This window comes from Gopherus flavomarginatus, chromosome 1 (assembly GCF_025201925.1).
Source record: "Gopherus flavomarginatus isolate rGopFla2 chromosome 1, rGopFla2.mat.asm, whole genome shotgun sequence".
NCBI lineage: Eukaryota > Metazoa > Chordata > Testudines > Testudinidae > Gopherus > Gopherus flavomarginatus.
Window position 1 is genome coordinate 243,958,912 of NC_066617.1, and position 21,907 is coordinate 243,980,818.

At 47.9% G+C, this 21,907-nt stretch overlaps 1 protein-coding gene across 3 annotated transcripts in view; it reads left to right on the forward strand.

Annotated features, from left to right (window-relative positions):
• The window catches only part of LOC127039363 (P2Y purinoceptor 8-like), a 48,865-nt gene extending 42,396 nt beyond the window's left edge, over window positions 1-6,469 (forward strand). For all 3 annotated transcript variants that reach the window (XM_050932952.1, XM_050932935.1, XM_050932945.1), the window contains exon 2: window positions 2,913-6,469. In XM_050932952.1, coding sequence (XP_050788909.1) covers window positions 3,017-4,018 — 1,002 coding nt within the window. In that variant the 5' untranslated portion in view covers window positions 2,913-3,016 and the 3' untranslated portion in view covers window positions 4,019-6,469. The remainder of the gene's footprint in view (window positions 1-2,912) is intronic.
• Window positions 6,470-21,907: the final 15,438 nt, after the last annotated feature.

The following is a 21,907-nucleotide window of genomic DNA, read 5'->3' on the forward strand; positions in this document are numbered from 1 at the left end:
CAAAACAAAATGTTTTGATTTTTTGGTTTGAAATGAATTGGATTTCAAAATTTCCTTTAATTTTATTTTTAAGACAATGCAAAAGTTTTTAAATGGTCAAAATCAAAATGAAATATTTCAGTTTTGTCAGAACAAAACAATTAGCTTGCCCTTAAACAAACTCTTTTTGACTTTTTGATTCACTGAAAAAAAATGTTTAAATATAATTTTGGGTTCAACCCAAAACAATTGTTTTTCAATTTTTCAGAATTGCCAGCAAACCAAAAAATATCCATTATCTGCACAGCTTTAGCTACTGCATCGCATAATGTCAATGATGACATCAACATGGGATTTATAAGTACTCAGCCCCTCAGGATTCAACCTTCTGGGTTTGAATCACCACAGACTTAGACCCCAGTTCAGGATTGTATCCAATGTTCAAGATGGAAGTTAAGGCCGCGTTATATGCACATTCCCGCTATATAGATGCGCATTCTAGTGAGGGTCTGATGTATTTAACTTTGAGCACAAGTCTGTTGAAGTTAATCCCCCAAAATGTATAAAGCACCCACTATCAAACATCCTATAATATGAAAAATAACATAAAAATATATATAAATACAATAAATTAAGAAACCACTTGTCACAATGTCTGGAGCGGCTCACAACCATGAGTGCCGACCTCAAGGCAGATTGTGAAATGGCAAGACAGACACCCCAAACAGACGGTATGGTCTATAATTAGATTTCACCAACTCAGTAACAAGCATGCCCTCCAAAAGCACAACAGTAGTCTTACTATGTATCAGAGGGGTAGCTGTGTTAGTCTGGATCTGTAAAAAGCAACAAAGAGTCTTGTGGTACCTTACAGACTAACAGATGTATTGGAGCATAAGCTTTCATGAGTGAATGTGTCTGACGAAGCGGGTATTCACTCAGAAAAGCTTATGCTCCAATTCATCTGTTAGTCTATAAGGTGCCATATGACTCTTTGAGTCCTTACTATGGAGTCACAGACAGTCCCCTTGGGGACTCCAGTCTATCTTGCCACCCAGGCAAGCTGGACTATGTCATAGATGGTCACTTTACACCAAACATCACAACAATATTCAGGTTACTCCCAGTCCCAAAGGACCAGTCACTTACCCAACAATCGTACTCAAAGACAACACCTGTAGCCAGTCCTGTAATAAACTAACTCAAAAGTTACTAACTAAGAAATGAGAGTTATGTACAAGATTACAACAGGTAAGCATACACACACAATGAGTTACAGACTTAGATTAAAAAAGGTAATACAAGTTTCTATAATAAGCAGCTGTGTATGTCTTTTAGGGCTGATCCATGCTAAGCAGCATGGGGATTTCTTGCTTATGTTTAGGAATCTTTGTCCCTCAGAATCCAGACAGCATACAGAGACCCAATTCCTCCTTGTCAGGGATTTTTATTCCCTTCACCCCAGAATCCAAGTTGATGGGATGAGTTCATGCACAGATCTCACCTTCCTGGAGGGAGTAATGAATGAAACCAACAAGGTCTCTGTCCTTTGATGCTACACAATACCTCCTTTGCCTTCAATGGGCCATAGGACAAACACTTTACCCTAATTAATGCTTCTTTTCCTGTTTAGTGAGTTACAAATGACAGAGGTTTACAATGCGATCACTCAATATTACTTTATTACCATGGAATACAGATATTATAAGTAGGATTAATACACGCAGCATCCTAGAAGCATTCCATAACTCTAAACCAGGGATCGGCAACCTTTGGCATGCGGCCCATCAGGGAAATCTGCTGGCAGCCTGGGACGGTTTGCTTACCTGCAGCGTCCGCAGCTCCCACTGGCCACGGTTTGCTGTTCCAGGCCAATGGGAGCTGCTGGAAGCGGCATGAGCCAAGGGATGTGCTGGCCATTGCTTCCCGCAGCCCCTATTGGCCTGGAACAGTGAACTGCCAGTGGGAGCTGCAATTGGCCGAACCTGCAGACGCCGCAAGTAAACAAACCATCACAGCCTGCCAGCAGATTTCCCTGATGGGCCGCGTGCCAAAGATTGCCCATCCCTGCTCTAAACACATGCTTATAATTCTAATATCTACTTTAACTAACCCACACGTGAGCCAGACTGGTTTCCAGCTATTCATTTGTCAGTGTTCAGCGAGGCTCTGGGCCTTGGCATGAGCTAGCACAGGGATCGGCAACCTCTGGCACACGGCTCGCCAGGGTAAGCACCCTGATGGGCCAGGCCACTTTGTTTACCTGCCACGCTGGCAGGTTAGGCCGATTGCGGCTCCCACTGGCCACGGTTTGCCGTCCCAGGCCAATGGGGGTGGCGGGAAGGGCAGCCAGCACATCCCTCGGCCTGTGTCACTTCCAGCAGCCCCTATTGGCCTGGGATGGCAAACCGCAGCCAGTGGGAGCTGCGATTGGCCGAACCTGTGGGTGCGGCAGGTAAACAAACTGGCCTGGCCCGCCAGGGTGCTTACCCTGGCAAGCTGCGTGCCAGAGGTTGCCGACTCCTGAGCTAGCACCTTGTCTGCCACTGGCACACCTCTCTCTAAAAATGTTAACTATTAAAGCCAATTGAAAGGGCTTGAATAAAGGGAAGGGGGGAGGTGGAGAAGATAATAAATGGATCAAGAATGGGCATGCTAAAACATCTTTGGAGGAAAAAGCTTTAAGCCTATTTAAGATACAGCATCCATTCTTGGTGATATATGCTCAGGTGGTTGGATCTTGCATCTTGCTATTGCAACTATAAACAAAACTCATTAAGCACTTTAGAAAATAGCTAAAAATTACTCTTTGGTCCAAAGGGCAGCGTGAATATGATTTAATGTGATGGGAATGAACAAACTAAGAATTTTATCATGTGTTAGATTAATTTGCTCTTAAAAAAAATTCACCAAAACATACATTTTTTAACCAGGTCTAATCTCTACCATCTCAAGATTCTTCTTTTGTGGGAAAAGGTACCTGAAGCTTTTCCAGTTGTCCCAATCCAGAAGAAACCACTGAATCTATCTCACTATCATGGGAAAACTGCCAAACAGCACCATAGAGATGCTTAAGAACCAAATGCTGCAGACCACTTTGCCTGCCCTCTACTTGTTCATCTTCACCATCAGCATTCCCCTCAACTCTATCTCTTTGTGGTTCCTTTGCCGCCACTCAAGGCCTTGGACACCCACCATCGTGTTTTCCATTAACCTGACAATCACGGACTTGCTGTACAGCATGCTCCTCCCTTTTCAGGTTGTCTACCACTTACGGGGAAATGACTGGCCCTTTGGACAGATTCTGTGCCGCATTGTATCTGTGCTATTCTATGCAAACATGCACTGTTCCATATTAACCATGATGAGCATCAGCATAGAGCGCTACCTGGGAATTGTTCACCCGCTGAAGCACAGGGCCATGAGACCCATCAGAACAGCTCTCCTGACATGCATCATCATTTGGATATTTATTTTACTGCTGCACTTTCCACTCATGAAGACAGAGCTAACCTTCTGGGTAGAGGAGCTGCAGATAACCACTTGTTTTGATATACTGCCCAAAGCTATGTTTCCTTCAAGAAATCATTTCATTGCTTATTTTGGCTCTCAAGTTCTTCTGTGCTTTCTCCTACCTTTGCTAATAATGGCATTCTGCTACACCTTAGTCATTCGAACTCTTCTTAATTCCCCTCCCACACAACTAAGGGAAATTAAGAAGCAGACAATTTACTTGATAATAGTGTTGCTTACAGTCTTTGTAGTGTGTTACGTGCCCAATATTGTGATATCAATCATCCATTTCATCTATAGTACCCAAAATAAGACTGCTTATGTGGAATATAAGCTGTCTCTGGCTTTGAATAGCCTTAATTGTTGCTTGGATCCACTTGTTTATTTTTTTGGTTCCAAAGAGTTTCGACGAAAGATACAGAAGAAGCTCTGCAAATGCATACCTGATATATTCAATGAACCTCCCACCATGCTTTCAGAGCAAGATGTGCCAATAACATCCAGAGAACATGCACAAAATAATTAAAAACTGGATTTGATCTGGAACAGATTATATTAGTCATTGCACCAAATCATCATCCAGAGAGTTTAGAGGTTGTTCTATTTTAGAACACAGAACATCAAGAGATGCAGAAAAGCACACCAGGCAATATATTACCACAACTTATTCTGGAAACAAACCAGGCATTCAGGAAGGCTCAACGTGCATGGAAAAAGGCATATCTCATAGCTTGCTAAGGACAATGGATTATGGGACGTAAATTACTATAAATTAGGAACTCAAGAAATGTGTCAGTGCCAGGTACCTGCACTCCCTTGGAATGCGTTTCTGGAACATTTTCTAAAACCTGTTTTGCAGTTCAGCATTTCTAAAATAAATAATTGACAGCAATAAAATAAACTCCACGTTTGTGAGGGGCAGAGGAATAGCTGAGCCTAAAATGATTCACATCCCTTGATTTAGGAGTAAGCAAAGACTGGTGATTAGCATCTGTAATAGAGGAAAAGCCAAAAGACATGCAGACGAGGTTTAATCTGGTCATGCAAATTTTATTTCCTCTTTATCAGTATTTACTTGACTGGCATATTCAGTCTTAAAGCATAAAACTTATGCTCCTTTTTCACTGACACTGCTTTGACAGGCTGTTTATAGACAAGGCCCATTTTACTATGCAATGCATTATACCTCATTTATATGGCAAGACCCAGCAAAGAAGAGAACCCACCACCAGCAGCCTACTGCACCAAACCTTTCTAGTTTCACAGACTGGTCTAGTATAGCCTAACCCAAACCCAAACCCAAACCCAAACCCATGCTGCTGTCATGCATTGGCTCTAAGGGTATGGCTACACTGCAGTTAGACCCCTCTGACTGGCCTCCGCTAGCTCATTCAGGTGCACTGGGCTCAGGCTAAGGGCTATTTAATTGTCATCAGGGCCGGCTCCAGCATTTTTGCCGCCCAAGTGGCGAAAAAAGAAAAAAAAAGCCGCGATGGGCTCTATCGCTACTGCTTCCTTCTTCTGCGGCAGGTCTTTCCCCCCGGAGAGGGACTGAGGGACCTGCCACCGAATTGCTGCCGAAGAGCTGGACGTGCCACCCCTTTCTATTGGCTGCCCCAAGCAGCTGCTTGCTGCTCTGGTGCTTGGAGCTGGCCCTGATTGTGGTGTAGACATTCCTGCTCAGGTTGCTGCCCAGACTCCAGGACCCTGTGAGATTGGATGGTCCCAGAGCATGGGCTGCAGCCTGAGCCTGAACATCACCACCACATTTAAACTGCCTCTTAGCCTGAGCCCCGTAGCCTGAGTAACAGGCCAGCTGTGGATTTTTAATTGCAGTGGAGTCATATCCTAGGTTCCCCCCGCCAACCCCTTCGTGTTATGCTGCAGAAACAACAGCAGCTCAGGGTCGGTGTGGGGAAGATCTCTTGTCAGGCAGAGCTTGGTCTCAGGGGAGTTCTGAGCACTGGTCTGCAGCTGAAGTGCTGTTAAAATTGAAAGGAAGCAGATTTGCAAGTGAGACTTTTCTCCTTAGAAGCTCTGCAGCTGAGGAATGCACCTGAACTCTTCCTATGCAGCATCTCTGCCCTGCCTCCTGCTCCTACCACTTCTCCATATATTTTATTTTATCTCCTCAGCTATTTTCTGCTCCCTCCCCCCCCCACATTATTCCATCAGGCTCACTGGCTGTCCATATAAATAGTACAAAAAGGAAATTATGCAGCAGTGTAGCCCTGTAGGCTAATGCGCTGTCCCACGCACCAAAGAATACTTTCCATTCACAGGATTTTGGTCCTTTTTCTCCTGGGCTTTGGTTTTATTTCTTCAAAAATAAAGCTGTTTTAACATACGTTCAGCATATCAGTTGTGCCTTTTCCCTGATCCAGTGTCCTCTGCAGAAACCTATCTGTTCCCCTCAGCTCTGATGCTCATTCCTAGCCTGATTCCTGCAGAATTACACTCCACGGGTCATTGACTTGGAAGCTGCATATGAACTAGGTTCTCACTGATTAGACATCTGATTGGTAAGTGCAAATTTAGAATTTTGCATGTACGCTTGCGCACACAAACTTATGGATCCATAAACATTTGGAGACCAAAAGCCAAGTGTTGCTCTCATTTACATGGAATAATTCCACAAACTTCAATAGTATTATTCTAGTTTTACACCAGCATAACCAAGAGCAGAATTCAGCCACAGGTTGAGACCCCTTTGACATCAAATCCAGTTGTTACTTTATGATCTCAGGGAATAGTTATAAGAAAAGGAACTGTAGCCTAGCGTTTAGAGTATGGAACTGGGAACATGGGTTCTAATCCAAAAGCACTGATATTATCAGGCAAATCACCTAACCCCTCTGTCTCAATTTCTCAATCAGTAAAATGAGGATAATAAATTTTCGGTACCTATGAAGGGTGTTGAGCAGGTTAATCAGTAAATGTGTTTTACAGTACTTTGAAAAAAATCAAAAGCTTTATTGTGTGGATGTTCTAAAACATGTATTAAGATTCTATACATTTTTTTAAATAAAACCACTTGCAATTTAACTGTGATGTTGACACCTTTAAGAGATAGAGCACGACAGACTGAGACTGGGTGGGGTACTTCCTTCCTGACACTTTCTCAATAAATGAGTAGTAAGAAACAAGTAGGCCATTTATACAATAGGGGGAGGGGAAAACCTTTTGAAAAGAAATGTATAATATCTGACACCTAAGCTATGTCCTCAAGTCACAACGTTTGATCAGTCTGTGGATGATCAGAACTACGCAGATACTACAAGGAGCATCACAGATTTAAAAATAGTTAGGGCTACGTATGATTGAATGCTTATGGTCAGATATACCAGGAGCGGGCATCACATGAAAGTGTGAAAGCTGTGGATCCAAACACCATGGCCTTTGCTGAGCTCAGGTGCTTGTCAGAGACAAGGCAGCCAGTTTGAGTCGCAAGACATTGAGCCTGGGGAGCCTGCCTGGTTTTCATGGAAAGTTCTGACAGAATTGACACATTCCCATGAAATATTTCAATTCCCTCAAATCGTCATTTTCCAGTAGAAAGCTTTCATTGGAAAAATGTTAACCAGCTGTACTTCACATTAGATAGCACTTCACATTGACTTCATTTGCTGCTGTGAGCACTCAGATGTTCAGCAAATCGGATCCCAGGGGTCTCAAGAAAATGAGGAATATGATTAGTGGCCATCTGTGAAAAGTTTGGTTTAAGTGACTTGCCCAGAAAATATAAACATGCAAAGCCCTTAAGACACAACGTTTCTCAAACTGGGGGTCCCAACCCAAAACAATGGTCATGGTATTGCCACCCTTACTTCTACACTGCCTTCAGAGCTCGGTGGCTGGCGGATAGTGTTTGCTGGCAGGGTGCCCGACTCTGAAGGCAGCGCTGCTGCCAGCAACAGGACAGAAGTGAGGGTGGCAATACTGTAAACCCCCCTACAATAGTCTTGCAAGCCCCTTTTGGGGCAGGACCCCCAGTCTGAGAAACACTGTGTACTTTTGTATACTTTTACCCTATAGTATAGGGACTTTTACAGTATAGGGTAAAAGTACATAAAAGACCAGATTTCATGGGGGAGATCAGATTCTATGATGGGTTTTTCACGGTCGTGAAATCAGTAGGGCCCTACCTATGAAATTCCCTTTCCCTTACTGCAACCCCCTGCACCATTCCTCTGTGGGTGGGGTTGCTATTGATCTTGCTGAGAGTGGGGCTGCAAGTGGGAATAGGGGCAGCCATGTGGAGCACCCCCCCTCATCCATTCCTGCTACTGACCATCTGCTAGCTGAACTGACTCCACTCACCAGTCCTTGGATTACTGCTACAGAGACACCTTATCACAAGCGCTCGTGAGAGCACGTGCTCCCTCGGACTCTTCCTGTCACGGAGTCACCGGGCGATGCTCTGGAACTGGTCCCCACCAAGCCAGTCAGGACTTTGGGGAGCCTCCTCTCCCTTGGAGCAGACTTGTTCAGGGCAAGAAGCTCACACGTCTTCACCTCCTGGGTCTCTCCTTGGAGTATTCAGCATCCTCTGCCCCTCCGTGCGCTTCCCACAGCGAGCCACCCAGGCGGGGTCCTGGGGAAGCCACAGGGTCCTGCACCCCCACTTCGTAGTCAGACGTGACTCTCAGCCAGCCAGTAAAACAGAGGTTTATTCGATGACAGGAACAGGGTCTAAAACAGAGCTTATAGGTACAGAGAACCGGACCCCTTGGCCTGGTCCATTCTGGGGGGCAGTGAGCCAGACCCCCCACATCTGCACTTCACTCCTCGACCCCAGCCAGCTCCAGACTAACAACCCCCCCAGCCCCTCCTCTCTGCCCAGCTCCTTTCCCAGGCCAGGAGGCCACCTGATCCCTTTGTCTCCAACACCTTCAGCTGGCACCTTTGCAGAGGAAGGGCCCAGGCCATCAGTTGCTAGGAGACAGAGTGCCAGGCATTTAGGTGCACTGGCCCTTTGCTCTTCCAGATACTTAAGAACTGCCATGGGGACACTGAGGCACCAACACAGTATTCAGAGAAAACATTAAGAACATTCCCAGTTCGTCACATCTCTCCCCCCTTTGAGACCGAACTGAGTGAGGTCACTTCAGCCAGTGACCTGGGGAAGTTCGAACCCACCAACGTTCCCATGGATGCCCCAGCATCTCTCCCATTCCTTGGTGTGAGTTACATCAGGACAGTCCAGTCTCACGCCCTCCCTTAGGTCGGGTGTGCTTGATGGCACTCGCAGGCCGCATGTGGGAAGGTTTATGCGGCTTAAACCCTTTTGCTACCCCAATACCCCTGGGGTTCAAACTGGGATGGGGTCTTCTCCCAGCCCTCTGGTCTGTGATTCGGGCTTTCTTGGTTAAGAGCTCCCATCTTGGCCTTGGCCAGCTCTGGGCTTGGGCAGCCGCTCCCCACCTTGTGGCCCAGATACAACACCTCTGCCATCCCCACCTTACACTTTCCAGCTTTTACCATCAGTCCCACCTCCTTGAGGCAGCCCAGTCCCCTTTACACCTGGGACACCTGTTCCTCCCAGGTCTGGCTAAAGATGCACAAGTTATCAGTGTCTGCCAGGGCCAAGTTCTCCATCATCCTTTGCTTTTCTAGAATCTCCCCAGGCCTAGGCATGGGGTCGGCATTGGACACTGTGATGGCTTTAAGCTTCTGATAGCCCCCATTAAACCAGATCATCCTGTCTCCCTTGTGGATCAGCCCCGTGGGTGAGGCCCATGGGCTGTAAAATGGCTGGATCCGATCTAAAGCCAGCATGTCTTTGACCTCTCTCTCCAGGATCTGGGTTGCTTTCCCAGTGACTCTGAACGGGGAACACCTGACGGGGGGATTGGCTCCCACCTCAGGGAAGAGATCCCCCAGGGGATCTTCCCCCTTCTCCATCCAATCCTCCCCCTTCAGGTCCAGGGGTCCCCTCCCTCTCCTCCCATACAGCAGCTTGAGAGGGAAGAACCCTGTGGATTCCTAGGGCACCACCAGCTGCCTCCCGATCCCCCCCAGTTCTACTTCCCCTTGGGGAGCCCATTCCCAGTAAAGGAATCCCTTCTCCCGCAGGACTCTGTCCCTGCAGCCTTCCCCAAGGGGGTTTGCAGCGCTGTGGCCAGCAAGTTCCCTCAGTTTCTCCAAGGAGGGATCCCTCTGCAGCTCGGTCTGGGATTCAGCTGCTGGGGCAGGGAGTGGGACCTGCTCCCTCTTGCTGGCTGGGCCTGGGGTCCCAGCCCCCCTGAGCCTTGTCCCTGGTAACTCCCTCCCTGCTGTGTAATCACTTCCCAGCAGCACGTCTGGACCAGGCAAACCTGGTTGGCAGCCGACCTGCCCTGCCTGGGTGTCCCCCCCAGTCAGCTGGGGTCTCAGCTCCCCTTGTGCCCAGCGCTGCCCTTGCTGTCCCAGTGGGGGCAGGCAGCGAGCTCTCTGCTCTGGTCACAGCATCAGAGCCAGCGTGAGCCCCCTCTCCAGTGTGCAGGGAGGCGGGGAGCATCTCTCCCTCCCACTCAGCCCCAGGGGGCTGGTTACAGGTAGGCAGGTATCCTGAGCCCAGCAGCCCCTCCGCCCTGCCAGCCAGGTCATTTGCATTTTCACTGACCATTTCCATCCTAGCCAATTGGTTCCCTGGATTTGAATTCAAACCCTCGGCCGTTACAGGAGCGGGGCCTGGATCCTGTCCCAAAGAGACACAGTCACCCCTCAACAGGACCTCCCAGCCGATATCCTGGAGAACCCCAACAACCAGCCAGCCCGACCCCTCCTGGGTCTGCACAGGGATCCGGCCCATAATGAGGGCGAGGGGCTTCACCCCGGGGACCTTCACCCAGGTCCCACAGCCCCTCAGCATCTGCGACTGCACCACCACAGTTCTCTCTGTTCCAGGATCTCGCCACCCCAGGCGTGTTTCCCCACTGACCCCTGGGCAGCCCCCTATGTCTCTCCGCTCCACCATTGCCAGTCCAGGTTGCTGCTGCTTCTTCTGCAGCTTTTCCTCGGGCTCTTGCTCTCTCTCACGGTCCTCTTGCTCTCTCGGGCTCTGCTCCCATCCCATCCGTCTCCGATCCCCTGATGGGGAACCCGATCGTGAAGACTCTTGTCTGGTTGGGGACCAGACTCTCGGAGATGTCTGGCTGCTGCTCCAGCTGCTCCCAGATCCTCTTGTAGCCCCATCTGGGCCAGGAATCTGCTCCTCAGAGCGGTCCTCCTCCTCCAGCTGCACGATTAACTGTGCCTTGGTGAACGTCCCCATGCGTAACCCTCTCTTTGTGCACAGGATCACAATGTCCTTCTTAAGGGGATGGTGATAGGCCATCACTTCACCGTTCCCAAGTGGCTCTGGACTCACAGGCCTGTGTGCTCTTGGCTCCCCCATGGTTTCCAGGAAGAACCCCTGGTGTGCCAGCCCTTCTCATGGTCACCATCTCTTTGCCAGGGTCGAGCTGCAGACTCCTCCGCCCCTGGGACTGCTCCTACAATCCCCAGGAGAACCCTGCTACTGCAAAAGTCCTTCTCTCTCCCAGGGTCGAGCGGCAAGCTCCTCCGCCCCGAGACTGCTCGCTGCAGTCCTCAGGGGGACCCCGTTACTCCAACAGTCCTTCTCGCTGGTCACACACTCCCAGAGGTTAACTGCCCCCTGAAACCATCCCTCTCTGAGCCTTCAGCTTGCCTGGTTCTCATTATCCCTCCTTTGTTTTACTGCTCCCCAGTCACTTACTGCAAGAAGCGCCATTCACGGGGTGCAGTACATCCCACTGCTGCCACCAGTTGTCACGGAGTCACCGGGTGATGCTCTGGAACTGGTCCCCACCAAGCCAGTCAGGACGTTGGGGAGCCTCCTCTTCCTTGGAGCAGACTTGTTCAGGGCAAGAAGCTCACACGTCTTCACCTCCTGGGTCTCTCCTTGGAGTATTCAGCATCCTCTGCCCCTCTGTGAGCTTCCCACAGCGAGCCCACCCAGGCGGGGTCCTGGGGAAGCCACAGGGTCCTGCACCCCCACTTCGTAGTCAGATGTGACTCTCAGCCAGCCAGTAAAACAGAGGTTTATTCGATGACAGGAACAGGGTCTAAAACAGAGCTTATAGGTACAGAGAACTGGACCCCTCGGCCTGGTCCATTCTGGGGGGCAGTGAGCCAGACCCCCCACAGCTGCACTTCACTCCTCGACCCCAGCCAGCTCCAGACTAACAACCCCCCCAGCCCCTCCTCTCTGCCCAGCTCCTTTCCCAGGCCAGGAGGCCACCTGATCCCTTTGTCTCCAACACCTTCAGCTGGCACCTTTGCAGAGGAGGGGCCCAGGCCATCAGTTGCTAGGAGACAGAGTGCCAGGCATTTAGGTGCACTGGCCCTTTGCTCTGCCAGATACTTAAGAACTGCCATGGGGAAACTGAGGCACCAACACAGTATTCAGAGAAAACATTAAGAACATTCCCAGTTCATCACACTTCCCCACCACTCCGTTTGCATTGGGCTGGTGAGCCTGCTCCTCCTCCCCCACTCCTGCCTCCGTATGCATGGTCGCCCTTCCCCTTGCAGTTTGCTGCTCCCTGCCCATATGGCGTGGTCCTCCTCTCCTGGCATTCTGCTGCCCTACTTCCCAGTTTTGTTACCTGCCTTTTCTGCCCTGCCCAGAGCTCCCTGTCACTTTGCTGTTTGATAGCTTCACCATCCTGCACTCCCCTCCCCACACACACTGTTTGGTACTCTCCTTCCCTGCCCAGCCCAGGTCTCTCCCTTCCCTGTTTGTTTCCTATCTAGGCCCCTGCTCATTTCTGTTAGTTCCCTGCCTCCATTGCCCCCCTCACCCCAGGCACCAGCACTTGTGATCCCACACCCCCTACACCTACATCTGCCCCTCACTCCCAGAGCAACTGGTATTCCCAAAACTGCCTTCAATGACCCCCACCTTCTTTGTGTGTTAATTCACACCCTCCCACCTTCATTTTCTGATTACACCCTCTCCCCCACACATGTAGGCTAATGGGTAGGAAGAGTCAACCTTCATTTTCCCTACCCCTACCTTTCCATTTGCCATTTCTAGCCTCCCCTCTGGTATCTGTCCCGTCACTTGCCCTAAATGGCACAGCTCAACTTGGCCACACACAGGTCTTCTGCTCTGGCGGCTTCATCTAAGGATGGAAGGTGGCAGATCGAGAGAGAGGAACCTTTGTTGCCCCACATCAGTTTTGTTCCCCAACTTCACTGTTAGCACCAACAGCACCCCCACTACTGCAGCAGCAGGCACAGGCAAGGACATCACTGCCAAAAACTCTTACCACCACCATGGAAACTCCCTTTGGTTGGCAAAAAGGGCCCGGGGTAGGAAAAAGGGCAAGATGTCCATGTAGAAGGCTCTTTACATGGTGGCAGTTATCACTGGCATGGCCCAGCCATTGGCCATGGCTCTCCCTGCCCTCCCTTCCACCAGCTCCAAGGACGCTCGCTCATCAGCCTCCAGAGTGTAAACCCAGGTGCTGCGGCCCCACCTGCCGTTCCATCACCATCTGTCACACTCCTCTACCCATTTCCCCACTGTGGAATTGGCTCAATCTAGAGGCCAGGGTATCTGACCAGTTGTGGAGGTGGATGGGGCTGCTCTGGCCCCTTTCCCCATGGAGGAGGGTGTTGATTATCAACCAGCTAATCCTGTCTGTGTTCTGGCACCAGTTCAACTTCCTGAACTCTCCCTCAGGGACCCTGGCCAGCCTCCTGAGTCTTCCCTTGGAGGAGAGTGAACTGGTCTAGTATGCATCCAGAGCCAGGCCCTTGCCTTCCACCTTCAGTCCTTCCAGAAACTCTTTTACAGTAGTCCTCTATGGAACATGCTGGCACATGCCTTCCTCTGCCAGGACTCATACAACTGGTAGCTCTTTTATCTGCATCAAAAAGGTCTCTCATGAGACCCCTCTATGCTGCTAGTCTTTTTCCAGGACCTATTCAGAACCCAGAATCTAGTTTCTGTAACAGGTCTGTAGTGGCCCACAATGGGGAGGCCGTCCTCACAGAAGCCTCACACATAATCCACATCTTGTGTGCAGGTGGTAGAGTTCCTCTTGGTGCACCAGAAGAGGGTCCTGGCTGGTGCCACAAAAACTGGAGACCTCCTGGACTGCAATCAGAGTGATTGGGTGGACCCTGTAATGCTCAGCTAGTTCATAGGGCTGCCCACCCTGTGTGTTCCCTGTCACGTGCTCCAAGAGGTGAAGGCCTTGCCTCCTGCTTCTCTCACTTGCCTCCTGCTTCTCTCACTTTTCTTGAGCAGGTCCTGCAGGAGGGTGCCCCCTGCCTATCTCTCACCCTGGCCCCTGTCATCAGGATCGTACCCCAGAAGCCTCCCTGGCCACCCCAAAATGCCACCTGGGCCAACTGCATGATATCCAGCCCAGTCTGCCTCTGAACTAGGATCAGAGAACATCACATCCACTTCCATGGCCTTATGTCCCACCCTGACACCATGTGGTGGGACCTGTTGCCACCTGCAGAGCCTGAGGAACCGCAGTGGGACAGTCTGTATTCTTGTTCTTGTTCCGGGGATATTAGTTGACCGTTCCTCCATGGAGCCATGAGCACAGGTGTGTAGCTGGTTTGGTTCACAAACTCCACCAACACTTCTGCAGTGAGAAGAAAGCCCTGTTTCACCCTACATAGATGTCCACCAAGTTGCAATGGCTCTTCCAGTGGCTGCATTTCTCCCCTTGCGTCTTGATCTATGCACATCCCATCACTGGCCCCAAAAAGTGATGTGACCTCCTCCTGGCACCAGCCAAGATGGCTATCCATCACTCCAGGAGGAGGAAGCTGGAGGTGGGGGGTACTCTCTGGCTGTGGGGCCTATTTCTCATCCCTTATCCAATCATGCTTCCAGGCAGAGTTCCTCTGAGCAGTGTTCACTGCCTTTTAGGAGCAGGGGCGCTGTCCAGGTTGTCTGCTCAATGTCCCTTTCTGGCTCCCTCATTTTTAACCTTTGACCTCTCTCCCATTCCTGTTTTCTCCTTCATTGTCCCACATACTCAACTGTGGCCTGGGCTTAGTGGTTTCTCCCCCTTAGCTAAGGACAGGGTTGGGGGGACGCTTTAGTCTAGCGCAGGCCTAGACATGCCTGTCCCAGTCCTACAAATAGCACAGAGTTTCCAGCTTCTGCAACAAATGAGGCAGGGGGCCTACAGACAACAGTCTCCATTACTACACAGCCCTGATTCATGCCCAAAGCAAGTTCATTCTGTGCCCTGAATGTGATAAATAGGATCTGATCATGTCAAAGACTTATCCTAAAATGAACCAAATTAAGATTGCAGAGGCAGAAGGCAGCTCAGTCTGAAAAAAGGGGTGTTGTTCTGCTTGGGCAGAAAGCCCCAGGCTCCTCTGTAACCAATAGGAAATCTGAAAGCCAGCATCCCCTGGCATAAATCCCTGAGGATGTGATGGCAATGCTGCCTGTCCTTCTCTGGGAGTGAATCCACCTTAGAGTGCAGCAATCCCCAGAGCTCAGGGAAGCAGGGCTTTGGAGCTGTGCTCCGGTCCACTCGAGCTCCAGGCAAAAACCTGCAGCTCCACCGCTCTGGAGCTGCTCTGCACTCCAGCTCCAGGCCCTGCTCCAAAGCCCTGCAGGGAAGTGCAATTTTGAACTCCCTACAATGGTCAGGCTCATTATGTCCATCACTTGGGACTTGTTGCTATTTCTGCAGAGTGTGGTGTCTCCTGAGTGGAGCTTAAATACCTCGCCCCCCATATGAGAACTGTACATTATGATGGCCAAAGCCTCTACAAAGTTAAACATAAAGCGAGACATTCTGAGCCTCATTTTATTACATTTATGTCCACTGAATGGCTCCCTTACACTGCCCGAGTAGTGTAAACAGGTCTCAGGGTAAATGAGAATCAGCCCCCTAGAATGTACATTTCCAGATATGAGCAAAGGAAGTTGCTGTGAAAGCTTACAATTGCATGTCAGAATGATCAAACTGAAATCTACTTAGCACTAGTTACCCAAGCTAGCAATTACTCAGCAAAAAAACTCAAGCTCTTAAAAACAACTTAAAAAGCAGTTATGAGTATACTGATGTTTAGGCAATGCAAACCACGAGTCTGATCTGTTAGCATGGTGCAGCTTGAGTGCTAAGTGTTCTCTCATTATTAATGCACCTTTGCTATGTATTCCCGTGTAAAGCTTTTCTAAGCCTATTCAAGTCAGTGGACAGATTCCCATTGATTTCAGTGGGCTTTGGATCAGACTTTTCTCTACTAAATGTAAGCAGCTAATCAGAAAGGTATTAAGGATGGGAAAACTGATTTGGATAAAGTGAGAATCTTTCTAGCCTTTCACCCGAAACAAACCTGAATAGAAGCAAACATCCTTTGAGGTTCTGAAATGTATGAATCTTTGAACTTTTAGTTTCTGGCTGCTTGGAAATGGCAGGTGCTAAATTAATCAGGTTACAGTCTTCGTTCCCTCCCAGTAACAGTTTGGGGGTGGGGTCAAACCATGTCCTGCCCCTCCTCTACACCGGGCCAGTGCAAGGATGTTTTACACCCTAGGCGGAACTTCCACCTTGCGTCCTCCCCCTATCCCGCACCCCCGCCCTGAGGCACCCCCGTGGCAGGCCCTGCCCTTCACCCTGAGGTGCCCCCCTGGCAGCAGCTGCCCACACCCCAGACTCCACTCTGAGGCACCTCCCCTGCCCCAGCTCACCCCTGCCCTGCCTCCTCCCCAAGCATGCCATGGCCGCTGCACTTCTCCCGCCTCCCAGGCTTTCAGCGCCTTCCCTGTCCTTACTTGCTGCAGGCTGCCCTCCCCACGTTCCCCTGCCCCTCCCCTCCCTCCGCATAAATGCCAGTGGTGACCGGGGCGGCTGAAAATCCAGCTGCCGTGGTCGCTGCCGAAGAAAATGGCGATCCCCAAATCCTAGCGCCCTAGGCGATCGCCTAGGTCACTTAAATGGTTGCACCGGTCCTGCCTCTATGACTCAGTAGCCTGATCCCAAAGACCCTTCCCTGTCCACAGAATGCCCTGCCCACACCACACCAAAATCCAGGCTCCTCCATCTACCTTGAGTTTTTTCTGAGATGAGGAAGTCAAGTGCTCTTTGCCCTTCCCTCTCTTTGTCATCTGGGGACATGTCTACATGGGAACACTCAGGAAAGTTAAGCTGAATCAGCTGAAGATGTGAATTTAAAGTGCACTAGTTAAAGTGCATGAATCCCCTGCTCTGGAACTGGCAGTGAGTTGGCCCTCTCCCTTTCACGCCGGTGGCTCTCTGAGTAATCCAGTCTCCTATCTCACTCTCCTGAAGGCCTTGTTCTTTTCCAAATCGTCTCTCTTTGCATCTTCTAGGCAGAGTGGTGTGCAGCCTGAGTCTGAGACGCCCTAGCCTAGAGAGCAATGCAGCATGAAAATATTCCCATTCACCTCTCAGACTCAAAGGGCCAGAATGGTCAGTGTGCAGGAGCAGTCAGACTAAGAGAAATGCTGCAGCTTTTGCTGCAGACAAAATATGGGTCAGGCAGGCCTCTTGCCCCCTAGAAGCTCTTGCGAGAGTAGGTTTGAGGGTGTAAGAGGATTCATCCTCTAAAGAACTACAAGGGGAAAATGGGCCTGGTGGCTACCTCTGAAAATAACTTGGGAGGGAGAGGTTCCTTTTCATCCAATAGAAGTCAGAGTAAATAAACTCTGAGACTTTAAGGTCAGAAGGGACCATCATGATCATCTAGTCTGATCGCCTTCACATTGCAGGCCACAGAACCTCCCCCACCCACTCCTGTAATAGACCCCTAACCTCTGGCTGAGTTACTGAAGTCCTCAAAAATCGTAGTTTAAAGACTTCCAGTTACAGAGAATTCACCATTTACACTAGTTTAAACCTGCAAGTGACCCATACCCCATGCTGTAGAGCAGGAGTTCTCAAACTGGGGGGGTCGGGACTCCTGGGTGGGGGTCGCCAGGTTATTAAATGGGGGCTTGCAAGCTATCAACCTTCACCCCCAACCACACTTTGACTCCAGCATTTATAATGGTGTTAAATATATAAAAATGTGTTTTTAATGTATAAGGGGGGGGTCACACTCAGAAGCTTGCTATGTGAAAGGGGTCACCTGTAGAGGAAGGCGAAAGCCCCCCAGAGATGTTTGGGCCTGTTCAAGGGGGTCTGAGTGAAAGAATGGAGGGGGGAGAATTGTGCATGGGCGGGGATGAAGCTCTAAAAAAAGTTCAGATAACTGAATTTTGGATTGCTTATATGAACCTAATCTGATTTCCATACTTCTTCTTTGATTAAAATGAACAGATTAATTAACTAGACATTTGCCTGAAGAACATAATGTAACTATTGAAAATGTATTCTGAGGGCCAGATTCTGATATCCTTCCTCATGTTGACGAGCACCTTACTCTGATGTCAATGGGACCACTCATGGAATTAGAAGCTAGTCCTCTGAAGTAAGGACATCAGAATGGTGCTAACATAATGATTTGATGAACAGAGTTCTATGACTGCTGGCAAATCTTCAGAACCATTTGAAGACACCCATCTTAGGTTTCTCTATAGCATCCCTCGCTGTAGTATTTAAGTGCTGCCAATATAAATTGGCTCTGAATGCAAAGTGATCTTTGTCAAGAGTTCTGTTCTTCATTCTTCCATGATTCTAGGAACTACTGTAAGATTTTTGGGTTGTTTGAGGATTTGGGTCGGTGTCCTTTTCCAATTTATTTTTTTGATGATGGATTTTTTGGTTTGCTTTTTACACTTAGGGTATTGTGGGAAGGCTTTAATAACTAAACTGGTCTTGCATTCACTCTAAAATTGGTGAGACTTTTAATCAGTCTAATTTCCTCTGGTATCTCGTTCTACAAATCAACCTCTCCAATTGAGAATACCTTATCTCCAACTCTCATGCACTTTATTCTCAGCTTTGTTAGCAGCTTTGTCCCAAAGGTGCACAGCTATCTTGGCAGGTGGCAACATGGGGTGAAACCACTGAAGTTGACGGAATTTTTTCCATTGTCTTCAGTGAAGCCAAAATTTAACCCCTGGTATCTGATGTAGCTGGGTTTTCATCTACTGATGACTTTGAAAATCCAGCACCAAGGCTTTGAATTAGCATCTGAAGTAAACCAAGAGGCAGTGAATAGAGAGGAATACAGGTGTGATGTTGTTCTACAAGCTTGACTCACTTGAGGAGATGGGCCACTGCTTTCTACACAAGCTAGAGTCTTAGTGCTGCTTCTACTTTGCACCCTGAGTTCACCATTCCAGCCAGTAAGATTACCAGGATATCAAGGGACTTCATCTAGTCTGGGAAATAGCCTGCTAACATCGTCTTTATTGTTCTACACACAATGGAAAGACTCGGTGCTTGGACTTGGTGAGTGGTGCATTTGGTCCATCTGTGGGTTGTGTTTGTTTGTTCTCTTTACGGGCTGAATAGCTGGGTCTTGGGCCCCTGAGACAAGTCTGTTGATGACTTGGTAAGGGCTATGTGGTACTGACCCTTGGAACTTTGATCAGCCCACTATTTGAGGTTTGAGGTTTGAGGTGAGTGGTAGATCTGAGCTGAGCTAAGTAGGAAGACTTGCTATTAAAAAAATCACTTGCTAGACAAACCGAAGTGCTATAAAAAAATCACTTGCTAGACAAACCCAAACAGAGGCAGCTAACAAGAAAGTTTCAGAGGGAGTTTAGAGAAGGTGTGTGAAATGCTTTTCTTCCAGATTACACTCTAAGTGCAATTCTACATTGGTTAGTGATGAAACAGTGGTGATGATATGCAATGGATGTGCTATGTTTTCTTTCCTGCCTGAAGCCAGAAAGGACTTGAAATGCAAGTTGATGGCTGTGCTGGAGGAAAAGATTCTTGGATTGGATGGGCAAGTATAGTTGCTACTAGAATCAAAGAAGATGAGGAGTTCCTAGGTAGCTAGATTTGGTAAGCATCAGTATCCCATGTTCAAGAAAGAAAGAAGCTGGTCACCAAGGAATCAGAGAGTGAGGAAGTCAGAGAGGAGGCTTGGCAGCTTGTAACCACTGGAGGCAAGAGGCCCTGGGGGCATTCTATGTAACTGGAGACAGACAAAGATAGGCAGACCAGGGAGAAGGGGACCAGGTAGAGGGCCACATTTCTAGAATTTTCCAATTGATATCAGGTCCACAGAGTGAAAACTGTGGAAGATATCTCTCAAGATCCAGCTGGACCAAGGAACAGAGAGATGTACAGGACATACACATGGATGGCAGAGCAGCCCAACCTGTAAGAAAATCAAGCTTGCCCAGAAAGTGTTCTGCAACCATCCAAAGAATACAGGGAATCCTTGTTGGGCAGTGAATACTCAGAAGCATCAAAAGAAAATGCTGGAAGGGACAGATGGACAACGGGTTGGTGTGCTCACTTCCCAGAGTCAAGATACAAGAGGCCACCTAAAATCGGATAGCTACTGAACTCAACGAGTGAAGATCCACTGGTGTTGGTTTATATCACCGCTAATGGCATGATGTTCCAGGATATTTCACAGATAGATTACCTCAGGGAACTTGGAAGCGCTCTGAAGAATATACCAGTGATCTTCTCTGAAATCCTTTCTGCCATGTGAGTGAAGGAGGTCAGAAGGCAGAAGATTTTGGAAGTGAACCACTGGTTAGGTAAGGGTGGAGGGGATCGGTTTTATGGAACAGTTGTCCACCTTCTATAGAGAGAGGGCTGTATAGTTTGGATGATCTCTACCTTAGCAGAAGGGGAACCAATCTCCTAAGGGATAGTTTAATGCCCTCCTGACTACTCTAGTCAGCCTAATAACAAAAGGAGAGAGTAAAAAGAGGGAAGACATGAGGGCTTATTTAGCGCAGAATCAAGATGTTGAGAACAAAATTATTCAAGGAAGCAAAGGACCTGAAGAGGATAAATTCTTTAATTGCCTCTGCACCAATGGTAGAAGCTTGGGCAACAAACATGAGGAATTGGAATTGTTCATTTATGAACATAAATTTGATCCAGTTGGTATTACTGAAACCGGGTGAGATTATTCACATGATTGGAATGTTAAAATCATTGGTTATAACCTATTTAGAAAGGATTGAGTATGCAAGAGGGGAGGGAACTCTATGTCAAAAATGGCATTACCTGTTTCAAAGTCACTGATTATTTGGAAGAAAATGGTCTTGAATGCTTATGGATCGATGGCTTAACAGAGAAAGCACAAGATGGGATATTAGTTATCTTCTACAGACAACCATATCACACTAGGGAACAGGATGACCAGTTCCTTAAGCATCTACTTGTAATGCGTAGGGAAAAAAGCTATATTATTATGGGAGACTTCAGTTTGAATGACATATGCTGGAAGTCTCATGCTGCCAGAACTAAAACACCTGTGGAATTTCTAAACATTATAGATGGAAATTTCCTAACTTAAGAAGTGTTGCATCCAACATTATATTACACCTTCTCTTGACAGAAAGAGGAACTCGGCACAGAACTAAAAATTAATGGTATACACACACACACGGAGTTTTAAAGGGGCCAATTTCACAAAGCTGAAAATAGTTATGTGCCAAATTTTCTGGGAAGAAGAATTTAACCAGAAAAAGTGTGAATGATAATTGGGAATTGTTTCAGAACACTTCACTAGATGCTCCAAAAGTCACAATCGCACAATTGATAAAGAACGGTGTATTGGTTTAAAAAAACAAACAAACCTGGCTTAGAGGAGAAAGGAAAGCAGCTATAAAAATTAAAATATAATAAATGGAATAAAAGGGGAGTCAACAATAATAAATATAAATCAGAAACTAGGAACTGTAGAAAATTGATAAGGGAAGCAAAGGGACATAAGAAGAAATCTATAGCCAGCAGAGTTGAGGACAATAAAAAGGCATTTTAAAGTATAGTAGCAAGAAAAAGACCCCTAACAATGGTACTTGTCCATTAATAGATGAAAATGCTAGAATTATCAATAAAAATACAGAGAAGGCAGAAGTGTTCAATAAATATTTCTGTTCTGTATTTGGGAAAAACAGCTGATGTAGTTACATCATATGATGATTACACTTTCCATTCCACTAGTCCTCTGGAGGATGTTAAAGAGAAACAACTAAAGTTACACATTTTTAAATCAGTAGGTCCAGAAAACTGGCATGCAAGACTTTTAAAAGAGGTGGCTGACCATTAATGTTGTTTTTCAATAAGTCTTGGAACACTGGTGAAGTTCCAGAAGAAAGCTAATGTTGTGCCAATATTTTAAAAGGGTAAACAGAATGACCCAGTGTAAGGGAAATACTTACTTCTTGATCACCTCTTTGTGACTGGGCGTGGCATTACAATCCTTTTCCTGCTCCTGGCATTCACTGTAGGTTGTTGACACGTTGTTGCTAGTTCTTCAGTGGCTTGACCCTCTGGCCAATTCACAAAGACTGAATGAGCCCCTTCCA